The 19,506-nt window shown below is 36.3% G+C and overlaps 1 protein-coding gene across 1 annotated transcript in view; it reads right to left on the bottom strand.

The window, feature by feature from the left end:
- pdlim5a (PDZ and LIM domain 5a) overlaps positions 1-16,298 on the bottom strand; it is a 107,301-nt gene extending 91,003 nt beyond the window's left edge. The window contains 2 exon segments of the mRNA NM_001002654.2: positions 11,273-11,439; positions 16,234-16,298. Coding sequence (NP_001002654.2) covers positions 11,273-11,371 — 99 coding nt within the window. The 5' untranslated portion in view covers positions 11,372-11,439; positions 16,234-16,298.
- Between the last annotated feature and the right edge of the window lie 3,208 nt (positions 16,299-19,506).

Genomic DNA, 19,506 nt, shown 5'->3' on the forward strand with positions numbered 1-19,506 from the left:
ACTGGTTGCGGAGGGAAAGCCCTCCACACGGAGGTAAGCGGTCAGCCGGCGGGCGCGAAGAGGAGCGGCGTCAAACCGCCCCGTAGCGTTCGCTAAAAAAAATTAAATGCAGCCATACGTACCTCGTACCTCAGGCTACGTAAATCGCTGTCTATAGAAATGTCCGCGGGACTACATTTTCAGAATGAGCTTGGGTTGTAAAAAGATGCACTCAAAAAAGCTAACAATTCTGCTTGTTCAAACTACTTATTTAAAATGAGCTGAACCAACACATTTTATTATTATTTTTGTGGGGGAACAACTTAAATTTATGTAAAATCCACTTAAATTTGTAAAAACAACTAAGTTAATTTAATTGATTAGTGTTGGGACAACATGAAGGAGTTGTGTGGATTTTTTAAAGTGTACATTGGTGGCTTCAGATGGCACAGAAAGAAAAAATCTGACACAGAACACACCATTGTCCCGCTGTGATCCTGCGTCCTAAAACTAACCAGCATGCATCAGCGGCAGCTCCAAACCACAGTCGTATAAAGCCTAGTTTAGACCAGATCCCTGTATTAAATCCCACCATAAACCAGAACTCAGAATATTAAATCTCTGTAAAGCTGGCTGGGGTTACAGCGAGGTCCAAACCAACCCGACCTCAGTGCCAAACATCCCACTGCATTTCACACAAATCACACTCCCACCAACCAAATCCAAACCCAACACACTCCCCACCTCACAAAAGTTTATTTACAGTCTAAAGCGGTTCAAATCAGTGAAGACACTTGATGAAAAACTGCATCTGCAATCTACAAAAGCTGTGTCTAAATCCTCAAGTCAGAAAGGCTGCTAATTTTGTCACAGCATGAAGTGGAACATTCTGTGTTTATCTTATCATCGATGAAAAGTTTATCACCCACACATATGCACTCCTCTGGGGATGATGTCATGAGAACGGCAAGACAAAACGTGAAGCAGAAGGTCTGTTTTAGGCTGTTAAACTACATTTAAGTTACACTAGCTCAGAGGTGTCCAAACATTTTCTAATGAAGGGCCAAAAACCAAACTTGATGGAGGGTTGTGGGGCGAGGGTGAATATAACAAACCTGTATTTCATTAAAGTTGCAATGGGTAATTTCCTAATTTATTTCATTCTTTTTTTTTTCAGCTTAGTCCATTTATTAATATAGGGGCGCCATAGCTGAATGAACCGCCAACTTATCCAGCATATGTTTTACGCAGCGGATGCCCTTCCAGCTGCCACCATGCTGCCCTTAATTTATTTCCTAATATTTAAAAATAAATAGCAAAAATTACTTTAATAGTGGGTGGCACGGTGGCTGGGTCAGTCGGCATTTCTGTGTGGAGTTTGCATGTTCTCCCCATGTTGGTGTTAGTTTCCTCCGGGAGCTCCGGTTTTCCCAGCCAAAAATATGCGCTATAATGAATTGGATGAACTAAACTGGCCGTAGTGTATGTTTACATGAGAGTGTATGGGTGTTTCCCAGTACTAGGTTGTGGCTGGAAGGGCATCAGTTGCATAATACATACTGTATGCTGGAATAGTTGGTCGTTTATTCCGCTGTGGCGACCTCTGACAAAAAGGGACTAACTCTTCAACGTTAGATGGCACTACACAACTTTAAGCTTCTGACACCAGCTTGTAATACAGAAGAAGACAGGACATTGACACGCTTGTTGCTAAAGTTACTGGCAATTCAAACAAGCATAGATGGTTCTAGTAGCAGCTCCAGCTCTAGCGATGAAGAAATGATTCTTGTTCACCAGAGCAATAAGCAGCTCCACGTTCATATCGCCTCTGGGCATCTTCTTCAATGTGTGCTTGCATTGACAGTTTTGCACTTGAGCGCCTCCAAGTGCTGTTTACGGTAACTTCAGCAGCTCCGTGCACGTGAACAATAGTGCCAATCTGATTGGTGGAGAAGGTTTTAACGTGGCGCATCAAAACAAAAAAAACTAGCATGAGATTTTTCTTAAAAAATGACTCTTTAGCGCCTGGCGTTTTGCCGTTGGTGTGCACGATCACATTGATGCCCTTTATTAAGTCACGAGGCATTAAACGCGAACAAAAAGCATCCCACTGAATTTATTACAATAACAACAAATAATTCATATAAACACTAAGAAGTTAAATGCTGTATAAACTAGTCAGGTTGCCGAAGTCTTGTGCATCTGTCAAGTGACATTACTGTATGTACATAAAAAACGAAAAATCGAATTTATTTACAACATTTAATTTCAGTTAGATTTAACAAGAAAACAAACTAATGGTTAATCTGTTAAAACTATATCAATAAATGCCTGTCATTATTCCTCTCTTCTCAAATGGGGCATCTTGTAGAGATGCCCAAACTAGGGCCTGTGGGCCAAATTTGGCCTATGATGTCTTTTGATTTGGCCCACAGGCCCTGGTTTGGGCATCTCTACAAGCTGTTAGGTTGCATGTGCACCAAAGTGTTTTTTTTCACTGTTTCTTCCTTAAAACAATCAGCTGCGAGCGCTTCTCTAACGGTCTAAGGGCTTATTTTAAAATGCAAGAGGCAATGGTTTGAAGAAAAAAAAATTCTGCATGAAGCTGTAGAATATTTGGACCCAATCAACGAGCGCCCTTAAACAGAAACTTGCGACGATTGTCCCACCTCCAAGAGCATCTGATTGGTCCACTGTTATGGAACTAACAGTGATGAGCAGCGCTGCTTGTGAAAGTTGAGGACATTTTAACTTGAAACAGTGTCTAAAAAACAAGGAGGTCACTTTCGTGGTGTAAGGTAACACGTCCATCAAGATTGTGTTTGCATTGAAAAACTAAAGAAAAGTACCGTGTTAGAAAGAAAAAATGCATTCTGTGTGAACGCACAAAAGACATTAAAAGCAATTCACTATATAATGTGAACTAAAAAACAACAAAAGTCATGTAACATTTATTATTTTACAAGAAAGACTTCATTTGTTTTGCCAATGTTTCTAAAGCATAAAGTAAAAAGAGTAAAGCGTCTGTGAAAAATTGTGACAGGAAGTTCTGATTATTTTACTAACTAGAACCTTTGAGTCTTGTTTATCGAGATGAACGAATCTTTTTTGCAAGTCATTGGGCCCTATCATACACCCGGCGCAATGTGGTGCAAGGCGCGGCACAGTAGTCTTTTGGTAGTTTCTGCTTGGCGCAAGAGTCGTTTTGAGGCGTTGCGCTATGCTGTTTAAATAGCAAATGCATTTGTGCTCATATGTGCGCCCATAGGCGTTCTGGTCTGAAAAGAAAGGCGTTCTGAGGCGCACTGCTGGCGCGTTGCTATTTTGAGAAACTATGATAGATTTTTCATTAGACCAAAACAAACCCGGTCTAAACTCCAGCTCAGAGTTGCGCCTCGCTTACACACTGCTTAATACGCACAAGAGAGCAATAGGCAAATATCTTTACATATGAAAAAATGTAAATATTAAGGATATATATAGGATATAATAAGAATAGATATATAGGATATAAATATAAAGGATTAAAATATTACAAAACATATTATTTTCTAGCCTACATAAATATGAAAAATCACTGCTTTTATGTCTTCTTCATCTCGTGAGGCTTTTTCAGTTCATTCATAACAATTTGCTTTTGTATAATGTTATTATTATTAGCAGTATTATTTATTATATCCATATTTATATTTGTTTTATTAAAAACAAGCTTAGATTTGCCCACCTGTCAGGTTTTAGACCATATGGGGCACAGCATGTGTTTTAGGATATTGACCTTATTCTAAAATGCGGAAGTGCGCCTGTTTTCGCGATTGTCTTAGAACTTCCGATTCAGTCGCCTATGGGAGAAATGACTAGGAATAATAAACGGCAGAAAATGGCCAAACTACTTGCTCAACAAACAAATGTTTGCATGACTACACAGACCAAGTAGCATAATATAATAAGAAAATATTAAATTGCAACATCAAGCAGCGTAACGAGCAGTTGTTAACGTCAAAAAATGAATGGAAGTGAATGTGACCGGAAGTCGCGAGACAAAAAGATTGAAATGGCAGCGCCCGCTCGACAGCTGAGAATAAGGTGAATAACTCAGGTTTTTGAGCACATTTTGTTATTATTGTTCATTTATTTGTTTGCTGGAAATTAGAACTGAATTTAGAAATAGTTTTGAAACAAATATTTGCGCTTAACAAACTAAATTAATTATTTATAGACTGATTGATGTCTGTGCGTAGAGGTTTCCCTATCCAAGAGCGAATGTGAAAGTAGATCCATTATCTCTCATTCTCACGCAGTAGATGCTCTGTTTAACTGTTTTCTGTTAAAAAACTGTTAATTGTTTGCTTGTGAAATGCTCAGTTTTTCCACTTAGACTTACTTTATGTCCTGTTAATAGCGAATGCGCTTATGGCGCGATGCAGCTGGCTCTTAAAGGGAATGGGAGATGAGACTCTAATTGGTTTATTCTCAAAACACACCTATAACTCATTAAGAAAATAAACTCAACCCTTTTAGACCATACACGACGCCGCAAAGCGGATTTTCCCGTCCTTAAATTAGCAAAAATGCATTCTGACACGCCCTGAAAGCGTTTGCGCCCTGCGTTTTGCGCTCTGCGCATGGACCATCAAAATAGAGCCCATTATGTTCAATTTGCCAAAATATCATAAAAATGTTACATACTGCTTGCAAACACATCTACAACTAGCCCAAATGTTGATCACATTACAAACAAGTCAGAACTAATGCTATAAGACAGAGAAAATAATCATTCATTGTTTACCTGGACTTTTGTCTATGATTAGGTTGATCAGAAAAATCAATTAGGAAAAATTCTAAATAATAACTCAGTACAGTACGCTTGGCCTTCTTTTTATGAACTTTTTTATTGAATACACTAGTTCTCTAAGGAAAAAAAAAATGCAAATTTCTGAAAAGTCTATTAGTTTTGTAAAGAGTTGAGGTCTTGACCCGTTCACTCCTTAATCCAGAATAGAGAGGACTGAAATTCACAGACTCCTGAAGAACTGATCTCTGGCCAGCCGACAACTGTGCTCCCTGTTTTTACTGAGGATCTGAAGTTAAAATAACATCTTTTATGGAGTGTGAGTAACGTCTGTAGAAGGATCCGAGAGAGCTCTCGCTCAATTGATCAAATATTTGTACTGGCTTCCTGCATAAAGCGCTCTAAACCACGAACCGGCAGCACAACCAACCACAAGATCGCAAACTCTGATGAGAAAGAACACGGTCTGCCTTTCTGATGAATTATTTCCAGAAAATAATAAATATAGATGATACTGTGTGTGACCAATGCTTATGTTTTTAAAGAAAATGAAATAAGAAATATTTGAATGCTCATCACACTTCTATACAAAAGTTTTTATATTTTATTAATGCATCAAATAAATCCGACCTCTAAAAACAATACAGATCTCAATTGTTTTGCATATGTAAATATGTTTAAAAGTTATATTTAATAGTCAATATTTCATTTTTTCTGCAATTTATATTGCAATATTAATATAATATATGCATTTATCATTTTACTTTGGGATTTTGTAGGTGAGTGCATCTGAATAAAATATACAAAATTACCTCAAAATTTATAAAAATCAACAAATTCCATAAAGCACAATGATATAAATTAAATGAACAACACTTTTCGGTGACAAAAAATATTTTAACAAAATTATAAATTTTAGAATTACATTTTTCAATTGCAGCACTATATACAGTATTTGTTCATTATTATTCAAAAACTCAATAAACAATAATCTTAGTTAGAGCTACAGCATTAAACTTTGGGAAATAACTAAATAAACTAATTTATTTATTTACACATAGCAGCACTTAATTTGTTCATTATTATTCGCAATTTACAATCTTAATCAGAGTTAATGCATCAAACTTTTCTTAATAAATAAATATACTACTATCAGTGTAAAGGTAGCATGTAAAAACAGCAGCGCAATTATACATGATAGCCTTTGAGAATTTGAGACAGACAGGGGAAGGCTGAAGAAAAGAAGGAAGAGGCTGGAGACGGAGAGAAATAGAAAGAGGCAAGGAAAATCAATCAGAAGGTCATTTACATCACTCCCCTGCCAGATGGCATTGTGGGAATAGCTGTCATACACTGGCAGCCCAAACGGGTGTGTGACATAAGTGTGTGTGCGTGTGTGATACTGTAGACATAGTGAGTGTGGAAGACTCATTAGGAAATAAAAAGTATGAACAGGTGGAAAGGAAAAGGTTACAGCGATCACTTAACAGATAAAGAGATAAATAGTCAGGGGAGAGCGGGGTAAACTGTGCCACTTAAGTTTGTCCTGTAGTCAAAAGGGAAATCAAAAACCCAAAGGCCTTAATTATACTTTGGAGCCCACTATCAAGTGACATTAGAAGAAAGCGCCTATAAATATGCAGGAAGAGAAACATGATTTCTCAAATGTAAGCGGTCCAGATTAGGGGTAAGTTGCATAATGTCAAAAGTTACAGTAGTTGTGATGTATGAGAAGAAGATTTATGCATTTATGCATTCGGTAGATGTTTTTTTTTTCTCTGCATTCAGATGTATTCACTGGAAAAATCACAATATAGTATGAATTTAACCTCAAAATAAAATGTTTTATATAAAGAATATTAATGCACATACACTGAAAAAAATGACTCATTGAATTTACTACACTGCTTTAAGGTAAGCAGTTGCAAACTATTTATATGGGCGGAATTTAAACAAATTTAATTAATCATTACTACATTTAATTTGTTTGTTTAAATCCAGTGCATGCAAATAGTTTGCAACAACTTACCTCAAAACGATGTAGTAAATTCAATAAGTATTTTTTTCAGCGTAGATAAGCCTCTGTAATATCTCTTATAATATCTGTAATAGAACTTACAGTAGTGAACTTACAGTATACATACAGTAGTGAACCACTACCATGATTATAGGGAAAATACTTCATTAAAAAATAAATCATGACAGAAAGTTATCCACATACTGTAATTTGATTTTGAATAGCTTCAAACATCGAGCATTAAGATAATAATAAACATAATCCTTTTATTCAGCAATAATGCATTCAATACTGTTCGGATGCTGTTTTTAACATAATAATTAAAGCAATAATAATAACAATAATAACAATGATAACAACAATAATTATAATGTTCATAATAATACTTAATAACAACAATAATAATAATAATAATACTAGTAAAAATAATAATATTAAAAACAACAACCATAATAATAATAATAATAAAAACAATAATAATAATAATAACAACAATAATAACAAACAACAACAACAACAGCAACAATAATAATAATAATAATAAAACAAATCTTAATAATAATAATAATAATAACATTATTAATAATAATAATAGTAATAACATTAATAATAATAATAATAATAATAATAATAATAAAAACATTAATAATAATAATAACAACAATAATAATATTTAATAATAATAATAATAATAATAATAATAATAATAATAATAATAATAATACTTAATAATAATAATAATAATAATAATAATAATAATAATAATAATAATAATAATAATAGGGGTTAAGTTGCATGATGTCAAAAGTTACAGAAGTTGTGATGTATGAAAAGAAGATATATTATATTTATGCATTTGTTTGCATATGCATTGACAATTCACTGGAGATTAAAAATAAAAATATGCACAGTATGCATTTCAACCTCAAAAAAAGCTGTTTAATATAAAAATTATGAATGCACATACAATAAAAAAAAAATTTTGTTGGAGTCATGACATTGTTTTAAGGTAAGTGGTTGCAAACTATTTATATGGACTGGTTTAAAACAACAAATTAAGTTAAACATTACTCAATTTTGTTTGTTTACAACTTTTGTAAATACTCAACACACTCGCTAGTTTGCTTGAGTGCAAGTGGTGAATGTGACATTGTTTGGAGAGGTTCGCTTTGGGTGCACGCGAAACATGATTTCGGCCAGCAGAAATTTTTCGCACCAATTTTTTTGAGACTCAAACCAACAGTTTGCATGGTGCCACATTTGATGGGAGTTGAATATGAATCACTTTGAAGAGATTTTGTCTGAAACGGCTACGCCTGTACTTACATCTTTATGACTCGTCTTTGGTATAAACAGATGGCCAATATTTATTGGTTAAAAATCATAACAGCGGGAAAGGAGCAAAGTTTTTTGTTAAAAGGTTTGGAAAAACCTGAGGGATGAGTTTATTAAAGTCAAAAGAGGTCATGGCAAAAGTGGAGACACGGGTACACAATTACAGAATATGTTTTCCCACCATTTATAGGTTTTACACTGATGTATATATGTCAATTGTGAATTTAAAACCATAGTTGCAAACTAAAATTAAGGAATAAATTATTTCTTTGATAACTGGAAAGGAAAATTTCAACCTATCGGTTTACAATATACTGATGCCCTGCTTTTCTAGGCTTTAACGGTGATAATGGTCAGGAATGTTGGACCAGAGAGTAATGTGTGAATTGTGGAGTGGGCTAAACCTAAAAAAACATCAGTCTTTTCTAGAAAGTGTACTGTTTTGCTTTATTCTTACCATAATAAAATATATATTTGTAGAGTAACCCTTGTTCTGTTGTCATTAATTTCTTAATAAACTTTAATAGGTGGAACTGTCTGAGATATGAACAAATCATATGTTTTGGTATATAAATCTTAACCCTCTACTTCTATAATTATAGGGAAAACCTGTTCGATTTACGATATATACGATTTCGAATGGCATCAAACAGTGACGATTACGAATAAATTTGGTTTATTCAGCAATAATGCATTAAACTGATTGAAAGTGACAGTATAGCCTCATTCACACTACGAGCGACTCACATCGGCAAAGCAACAAGAGCCACTTCATTTCAACAGTGAGCAAGCATCTTCCGGCGACCTCCGTCTAGACGAGCAACAGTGACCGTTGGCGACCAGGTGGGGGTGTCGAGCGATGCGACAAAGTTCCGAACCCATCAACTTTATGCAAATGAAGAGCGACTTTCTTGAGCAACAGCCAATAGGAGCACTGGAAGAGCTCACATTATCCTCTCACAGTTTGCTGAGAGGCTGGTTGTATTCCTTCGTGCTGTAGACATACACAGACATGCGTTTGCAGCAACGAGAGCGACAGACAGCTACAAAGTTGCTGCTAGTTTAAATGAGACATAAGGACATTGATAATGTTACGAAATAATTATATTTAAAAATACTGTTCAGATACTGTTTTCTATATAATAATAATAGGCGGCACGATATTTCGGTTAGCACTGTCGCCTCACAACAAGAAGGTCGCTAGTTTGAGTCCCTGCTGTTTGAGTTGGCATTTCTGTGTGGAGTTTGCATGTTCTCGCTGTGTTCACGTGGGTTTCCTCCAGGTGCTCCGGTTCCCCCCTAAAGTCCAAAAACATGCACTGTAGGCAAAAACTACATTTGCCATACTGTGTGTGTGTGTGCATGTGTGAATGTGAGAGTGTATGGGGGTTTGCCAGGTTTGTGGCTGGAAGGGCATCCACTGCGTAAAATATACACTGGAATAGCTAATGGTTCATTACACTGTGGAGACCCCTGATAATCAGGGATAAAGCCATAGAAAAATGAATGAATAAATAAATAATTTGTTTATAATAAGCATTGTAGAATGATTTCTGGACAATCATGTGACGCTGATGAATCTATGTAAAAATTAGTTGTAAATCAAAGGCATAAATTACATTTTAAAACTGTTTTAAATAGATTTTAGTCAGTTATTTTGAGTTTAAAGGGCACCTAGGTTACCCCTTTTTTCAAATTTAACAAAAGTCTTTTGCGTCTCTAGAATGTGTCTGTAAAGTTTCAGCTCAAAACACCCATAAGATTTTTCATTATACCTTTTACTAAATCCTGTTTTATACATCTTTCCCCCAGTGGGTCGTATTGTCGTACTGCGCCTTTAAGGCGAGTCCTCCCCACATACTGTTTCTACGTGGCTTTCTGCGTGCCTTAAATCTCCTCCCTCGGCTGCGTCAGACAACAGACAGACTTAAAGGAAGAAGGTCTCCCGCAGCGTTTGTGAGAAATACTACATTAAGAACTTTACCAATGAGTATTTGTTGTGCAGTTGCATTGATTAGTAACACGCAATATCGTTACAAAGTTCACGCGCGCACACACACCCTGCAGCAGAGAGAGAGAGAGAGAGAGAGAGAGAGAGAGACACACACACACACACACATACACACACATATAGACAGAGCGCGCTTAGCTTAGTACTGTTTTTGCATGCAAATGTGACAGGATATAGGCTAACCTCCACAAACCGCGATTGAAGCGTCTTCTTTCATAGTTGTTCTGACACGCGGCTGTGCTGATGAAGTAAAGCTGAAGTAAATCGCTGTACTTCATTACACACATGCACTGTTTTAAAACATTTTAAACATGTGAAACATTCTCTTGATCACATTTGATGATGATTGCTGATCCTAGCAAACTGAACAGAGCTTTTATTCCCAGTTGCTTTGCGCTCGTCTTCTCTTGTTGACATGATTATACATGTGACTACCAGGAAATGTTAATACGCAGCTGTCAATCAATTCGGTGGGTGGGGGGACCACACTCCTATGTCAAGTTGTGGTCAGTCTGAAAACCGCTCCAATTGGTCCACTGTTTTTATGTTGTTAAATAAAAAAAAACGGACTGGGTGTGTTTATTTCACCCCAATATGACGGTCTATACACTATATATACACACACACACGTCTTTCCAAACAGCTTGAAAAGTAGATTTTTCATCATAGGTGCCATTTAAACAATAATTTGTGAGCATTAGTGACTTCAAAAAAATTCTAAACTTCTCAACAGTGTATTGCAACAATGCATTTTGGAAACAGGAGATAAGCCTCTGGTCTAATGCGCCACCTGGCTTGAGAAACCCGTTCTCAAAGACTTACTTTTAGTCATTATTTGGTCATAGTATTACATATAATATATTACATTGGGAAGAATATTACATATTCTGAATGCCTTCAGCAGAATTCAAATATGAAAACAACATGCTTCACATGTGCATCTCTCAGCCATGAACAGCTGAACATATCATCTTGTAATAAACAAATGATGCGCATTTTAAAAACAGCTTGGCCCCTCAACAAAGAAAAGAGACAAAAAGAGGCTGGTATGAGATCATTAAAGGGCACAGATGGTGTCGGGGGGTCAAAAGGGGAGTATCATCACGTCTGAATGAGTGTGTACATGTGTGTTTGGACTCACCCGTGAAATGGAGAGAGGCATGTTGAAGTCTTTCCCCCCCTGCAGTCTGAACCCCCACGGGGCCGGACCCTGTAACACCACACTGTATTTACCGCTCATAGCTGTCTGATATAAAACACACCGCAGAGGCTGCCAAACACACACTTAGAGACTCCTCACAGAACGTCCTGGGAGAGAAAAGAGAAAGAGAGAGAGAAAGAGAGCTTTACACAACTTCATTTATAAAAGCGTCAGGTAGGCATACAGTGGTGTGGAAAAGTAATTGCCCCCTTTCTGATTTCTTTTTTTTCCTGCATGTTTGTCGCACTTTAATGTTTTAGATCATCAAATAAATGTAAATATTAGTCAAAGATAGCCCAAGTAAACACATCATGCAGTTTTAAAATTTTTTATTAACCCTCTAACCAGGGTCGGCCCGTGACATTGGCAGTAAAAGGCAAATGCTAAGGGCGCTGTACATCCAGAAGGGCGCCAGAAATGAGCGCGGTTAAGTTGGTTTTGTTTTCGATATTCCTGACACATTCAGTGATAGACGGCTATAACTCAAAAACCTCTTACCCTAAAAAGATCTAAAGTGTGTTTCCTACAAAAACACAAAGCTGGTTATGTTTCACAGCTGTCTTTTTCCTTTTTTTCGCTCGACATTACGCCCACTGCTCCGTTTAAGCCTTCGCAATATGCGTTTGACCAGGAGACCTCGCACTAAGTGGAGCTCTCAGTAAGGGACCGTTAGAAAAGTGCTTCTTTTTTTAATTTTATTTTATTTATTTATTTATTTTAAACACAAATAATTTTCTCTTAAATGAGCACAAACAGTTACTAAAGTAGTCGAATGCTTCATTATAGATCTGTGCATTCTTACATTAACACCTCTGTTATCAAACAAAACACAATGAGAGATTCCTTTGCTGCTCTTCACTAAATAACTATAGTAGCTTTAATCAATATGCAAATACAATTAAAAGTGAAATAGATTTTATAGCTTTATTTAATTTCTGTATAGGCCATTGATTTTAATAGGCTAAACCTTTTATTTTATGGTCAGTATTTTCTAATGTTTGCTATGTATTCTATCATTTGAAGCTATTTGTTGTCTCATATTTTTTACATCCCAACGTTGACATATTGCTAATCAATAAATAGCTATCGTGCTATCTGTTAGTTTTAACGTCAGCTAATGTTATGGAAGGGCATAGATGTTATAGAAAATAGTAATAGTAATGTAACAACCCCCATCATTCCTTCCTCAAGCAAATGTGTGAATATTAGATCTATTCAGCAATAACGTTAATTGCATTGGTATATTTATCTGACGTTTTCCCAGCTTGTAGTAGATGATCAAAAAGCTATTTAGTGTCTTATGACTATACACTAGCACCAAATTGGTTAGGGCCGGGTCTGCCTCTAACAGTCTTCAGTCTAATAAATTTTATTTTTATTTTTTTAAGAATCATCGAAATGGCCTGAAATCCTTTTTTGGCTTTTGGTATGTAAACACAAAAGAAACTTGAGGCCATGATTCAGACATGCTAAGTGGTTGTAAAAATAGTCACACTTGTGGTGTTCGTGGTCAAAAATGACCTCCATATGAAATGAATGGGAAATATAAGAACATCTCTTTATTTATCAGGGGTCACCACCACGGAATGAACCGCCAACTTATCCAGTATATGTTTTACACAACGGATGCCCTTCCATCTGCAACCCAGTACTGCAAAACACCCATACACACTCATTCTAGGGTTGCACAGTTTACCGATACTATGGTAGTTAATTTTATCCCCTAGCTCGGTGGTCCTCAACCATCGGTCCGTGGATCAATTGGTACAGGGCCATGCAAGAAATCATTAATTATTTCCATTTTATTATTATTTGAGCCTGAACGATCTTTTATTTTAAAAAGTCTTTTATTTTGAAAAATGACCATATTTACGCTTACATCTCGGTCACTTTAGCGCCCAAATTTAACCCAAAAGCAACAAAATGAGTACGAAACAGACGTCTTTGGAAAGTTTCTTTGCCAAGGGAAAACACCAAGTGAAGGAACTGCCAAGGAATGGATCCGCAACTCATTTGTCAATAAGTCAGGTGAATCCAGCATGGCTGTTCAACAAGATCAACTGATGGAGATCACAAATGACAGCGGCTTTTTAGAGGCCATTCGCATATCAAGTTTGTTTTTTCCAATGGAGGTGCACCGAAGGTCACGTGACAAGAATTGACTGATCAGCTTCAGCTTGTATGGATTATTCATATTTCGGTAAGATTCGTTTTCTGCCTGACACGGACTATGCTTACATGGACAGTGGACACCAATAATCCCATTTTAATATGATTAAGACAATACTCTGATTAAGAGTCTACCATTTGAACAGCAATTTTTAATTATTTAATCCGATTAAAGTCATAAAGAAACTAAAGAGAAATGGAATATAGACATGTGAAGTATGCCAATTTTAGTGCTATTATTGAAGTGCAGTGCAGACATGCAAACACCACAATCGACACACAGCTGAATTTTGTGACAGGATGGTCCACACACACGGCTGTTTGACACTATTCTCTGCACCTGTGAAGGACCACAGACTCCTGCATCACAAAATGCGAAGGATTTTTTTCCCATGCGGCATGCGGTTTCAAATTTTATTAAAACAACACTCTTCCAGAAGTTCATACTCATCCATTATCTCATTTGTCACGGGGGGCATGCATGAAATGTTCCTTCATGAAAATGAAAGTGCCAAACTGCAGTTGAAGTCAACAAATTAACAATGAAACACCCGAAATTACTTGAAACTCCGAAGGAAACATGGATAGCACGGTGACGTAATGATGTTAATCGAATGATGTGCTATAACATGTAAAACAGAATCATGAAAGGAACATTCAAAAAGCAACTCATTTAAACAACTTAATCATATTATGGTCATATTCAGATTAAGGCAAATAATTTGATTACTGATGTCCACGTTAACATGAAGTAGACCAAAAGATCTTCAAAAGTTGGAATTCACTTCAAAGAAAATAATTGAGAAAATCAGTAAGGGGGCAAACACTTTTTCACACCACCATATCTCAACCAATACTTAAACTTTGCATTTATAAAATATATTTATAAAATCACAAATGTATAATTCTCCAAAAACACCTTATATATGCACAATTACAAATTAGATTTTCATAACACACATTAAAAACCATTTGGAATAGAGAAAGAGAGAAAGAGAGAGTGGTGAAAAAGCATGTGATTTAAAACTAAATTGTAAAAAAAATAAATAAATTGAAAAACAAAATGTATGCAGTGTGCCCATAAAAGTTAATGCTAGGGTATTGCATTTATGCAGCTTTTAAGTGTTTTTTGGGATGGTTGCATGCTTGCAAAACTTTTCTTCTGGCTTTTAACACTATGGGCTTTTTTTAACGATCTAGGTGCAAAGTCTAAAGCGTATGGCACAAAAGCATTAAGGGCATGTCTGGATCAACTTTTGCTATTTTAACGACAGAAAAATACATTTTGCACCGTGGCGCATGGTCTAACAGGGTTGTGCTTATCCTCTTAATGAGCTCTGGGTGTGTTTTGAGAATAATGAGAATTAAAACAATCAGACGCTCATCTCACATTCCCTTTAAGAGTCAGTTGTGTCGTGCTATGGCACATTTACTATTTACATGATGGACTTTGTAAAAGGAAAAACTGAATGGAAAAATGAACGATTGCAGCATAAAGATAAAGAATGAGCCTTCTCCATTCGGCTTCTTTACTTTCTCTTTACTTTTACTCTTCACTATACTCCTTTACTTTCTGTTTTTGAATGCACTCCACTGAAGACATCCATTAGTCTCCATATTTAATTTTGTTTGTTAAGCACAAAGATTTGTTTCAAAACTATTTTTAAATTCATTTCTAATTTCCAGCAAATTAACAAGTGAACAATAATAAGGAAGTGTCGTCAAAGTACTGAGTTATATCCAAACACACTTCCTGTTCTTATGCCTCATACAGTATGATGATGCAGACATCTCCAAAATTTTTGTGCGCATGTTATTTTTGAATGTCGCTCTCATATATTTCTTTATACAGTAAATATATTAAACATTGTTACAATTTAAACTAACCCTTTTCTATTTAAATATACATAAATATATTAAACATTGTTACAATTTAAACTAACCCTTTTCTATTTAAATATACATAATTATTAAACGTTATTCATTCCTGTAATGCAAAACTGCATTTTCAGCATCCTTTCTCCAGTCTTTAGTCTCATGATTCTTCAGAACTTAATAAATATGCTGATTCCATGTTCAGGAATAATTTTGATTAATAATTAATGTCAAGACAACGATAAAACTTAATAGCTAATTTTTTGGCTTTTTTTTTTTTTTTTTTGGTTTTCAAGTCATATTTTTTTATGTTTTCCTGTGTTTTTATATGGAAAACAAATATTGAACACCGTTTTTTTTCTCATGACTTCATAATATATAACTTTTTATATTTTTTAACATGTAACTTACCCTTTTAACACAGTAAAGCTCAAAGTGTCTTCTTTCCAATAATAAATAATTGTGTTTGTAGCTTACTGGAGTCAGAAACTGTTACTATTTAAAGTTAGGTAGCTGTAAATCCCTAAAATTGAGTGCTGGCTAACAGGTTAAAAGCTGGAATACATTTTTAGGATTTTTTAATTAATTGAATGTAAAAACAAAACAACAGCATTTCATTACAATAAAAATCTTCAGCAAAATATTTAATGTCTTTAACATTTGATGAATTTAATGCATCCTTGCTAAATAAATGTATTCAATGCTTTAAAACAAAACAAATCTACTGCTACTTCAAACATTTTTATATAAAAAACACTTTGATATATCATTATATAAAAATGTAAACATTCTGCATATGTTATTGAAACCTGGCAACCACAACAACAGTACAATAAACAATGCAATCATGGATTTACCTTTAGAAAGCAGCACTTTTCCCAAAACGGAAAACAAAACTCCGTGAAACAAGTCTAAAGCTCTGACACAAACTGATCCAAACAGACGGCAGAAATTCAATTTATACTCATCTATCAAAGGGTGTGTGTGTGTGTTTTGGGGGTTGGGATGGGGGATGCTTGGCTTACACTCGGATATTTTGGGAACAGACCTTAGACGTGCTGCCAAACATTACGGAGTAACCATCATAAAGCCCCCAGAACCCCAAAACAAAGGTTCTGAGATTAGGATATCAAGATCAGAATGTTCATCGGGACAGATTGGACGTCCCGCCAAGAGGGAACGCTTTAGCCTGCCAATGTGTATCCATACTGTCCAGTAATTCTCCATGGGAAAAGAGTAAGACTGCTGTAAACATTGGAATAGAGATGAGATCCACATGTGATCTGTACTGTCATCATGCATTAGTCAGTGCGCTCTTCATCTGCTATCAATCACAGAAATGTTGCACTCGTTACACAAATCCAAATGGAAAATTATAGTAATGGGCAATTACTATATGGACAATTGGTCAATTATAGCAATATTAGAGATGTTTATACAATGCTTTGATTGTTTTGTCTGGCTACTGTTGCGCTGTGATTTCCATTTTGGAAGACGTCAAACCAGCTGGTATAAGCAGCATCACGAAGGATACTCCAGGCCACTGATAAGATAGTACTTCAGGATAAACTGCAGATCTACTACCAAGTCACTTTAAGATAGTTTCCTAAACCTTTGCATTTAATGTTCCTCGTTAATTAAATGAACTTCCCATTGCCACACAGACTGCAGATTCACTATTATCATTCAAACAACAACTAAAAACCCTCTTCCAAACGTTTGAACACTTGAGCACATAAAAAATAACGGTAGAAAGTAGAATGAATGGATGGACAGTACATTGGATGGTCAGATAGATGGACTGGTCAGATGAATGTTCAGACAGGTGGACAAACGAACAGATGAACAGATGTACGGATGGATGGATGGACAAAAGAATTCTGGATTGATGGATGGATGGATGGATGGATGGATGGATGGATGGACGAACAGATGGATGAACGGACGGACAGACAGACAGACAGTACATTGGTCAGATAGATGTTCAGATGGATGGACAAACGATAAGATGAAAAGATGGATGGATGGATGGATGGACAAACGAATAGTGGATTGATGGATGGATGGACGAACAGATGGATGAACGGATGTACAGATAGACAGACAGTATATTGGATGGTCAGATGGATGGAATGGTCAGATGAATGTTCAGATGGATGGACAAACAAATAGATGAAAAGATGGACGGATGGAGAGACAAACGAATAGTCAAAAGGATGGATGGATGGATGGATGGATGGATGGATGGACAGTACATTGGATGGTAAAATGGATGTATGGTCGAATTAAAGGATGGACAGTACATTGGATGGTCATATGGATGTATGGACGGATGGATGGACAGTACATTGGATGGTCAGGTGGATGGATGGTCGGATGAATGGATGGACAGTACATTCACTGGTCAGATGGATGGAAGGTCATATGGAAGGAAGAATGGATGATGGATGAATAGATGGTTGGACTGATAGATGGTCTAATGGATTGTCAAAGGATCGGATGAATGGATGGTTGATGGGTGGATCCATTGATGAATAGATGAACAGATGACCTGATAGAACTGCAGATGGATGGATGGATAGATGGACTAATGGAACTACAGATGGATGGATGGATGGATGGATGGATGGATGGATGGAATCTCAGATGTATAGATAGATGTATGGATGGCCAGTACATTGGATGGTCAGATAGATGGAAGGTTATATGGAAGGAAAGGTAGATAATGGATGAATAGAGATTTGGATGGTTTGATGGTCCAATGGATGGTCAAAGAGTTGGATGGATGGATGTTTAATTGGTGTATCCATTGATGAATAAGGGATGGATAGACAGATGGACTGATAGAACTGCAGATGGATGGATGGATGGTATCTCAGATGTATTGATTGATGTATGGATGGATAGAGAGTAGATTGGATGGTCATATGGAGAATAGATGGTTGGATGGATTGATTGACGATTGGATAGTTAAATGATCAATGGCTGGATACATTGACAAATGATAGATGGATAGATGGATGGATGGATGGATGGATGGATATACTGATAGAACTGCAGATGAATGGAACCACAGATGGATGGATGGATGGATGGATGGATGGATGGATGGATGGATGTGAAACAGCAGATGGATGGATGAATAAACAACTGAACAAATGAACGAAAGAATGAATGAATGAATGAATGAATGAATGAATGAATGAACAAACGATGGATAGACCAACAGATGGATGGGTAGAATGCTGGATAGAATGCTCATTTCTGGGACGATGTCTGTCACAGCAATCTGGATGGTGATTTTAAAATAGACATTAGACAACCGCGTTACTCATCACACTCATTCATCTGCACCACAGACATCCAAGAGGAACAAGCGGAAGACAAAATCCATCAACAAAATATTAATACTACGAGGTGCTTTTAGGATCCCTGACCGTCTGTGTGTGTATGTAAGTGTTATAAGTAAGTAAGGAATTTGTCCTGTATCTGACCCAAACCTAATATCAATACTTTAAAACTCATCATACACCATGTGTTCCCCTCCACACACACTCACATCTAATATCACACACAATGGTAAAATCCCATTAGTGACATATGATAAATGATCTACGCAGACACACACAATAGAGCATTCAGAGGCACGCTGAGCGCTGGCAGTAAGTAGCTTTAGGCTTGAGTGAGAACAGCTGAGACCAAAGCGAGAACAATACACGCAGCCTGTGTGTGTGTGTGTGTGTGTGTGTGTGTGTGTGTGTGTTCATAATAACTGTTGGATTAAGTGCCTCTCCAGTTTACAGCTTTTTCCAGAATCATGCCATTATAGATCCAGTGGCTCCAAAGACACAAGGAAAGCAGATTGTTGCATTGTGTTGCGTTTCATTCATCCACTGGTTTTAGATCTGATACGTTAGCATTACAAAGAGATTTAACCACCACAGATAACTCACTACTACCTCATGCATGAGACAATTCATGTATGGTTGAAGTCAGAATGATTTGCCCTCCTGTGATTTTTCTTGTCTTTTACAGTTCAATGATGTTTAACAGAGCAAGGAATTTTTCACAGTGTTCTCTATAATATTTTTTCTTCTGAAGAAAGTCTTGTTTGTTTTATTTTGGCTTGA

The sequence above is a fragment of the Danio rerio genome, chromosome 5, assembly GCF_049306965.1.
Source record: "Danio rerio strain Tuebingen ecotype United States chromosome 5, GRCz12tu, whole genome shotgun sequence".
Taxonomy (NCBI): Eukaryota; Metazoa; Chordata; class Actinopteri; order Cypriniformes; family Danionidae; genus Danio; species Danio rerio.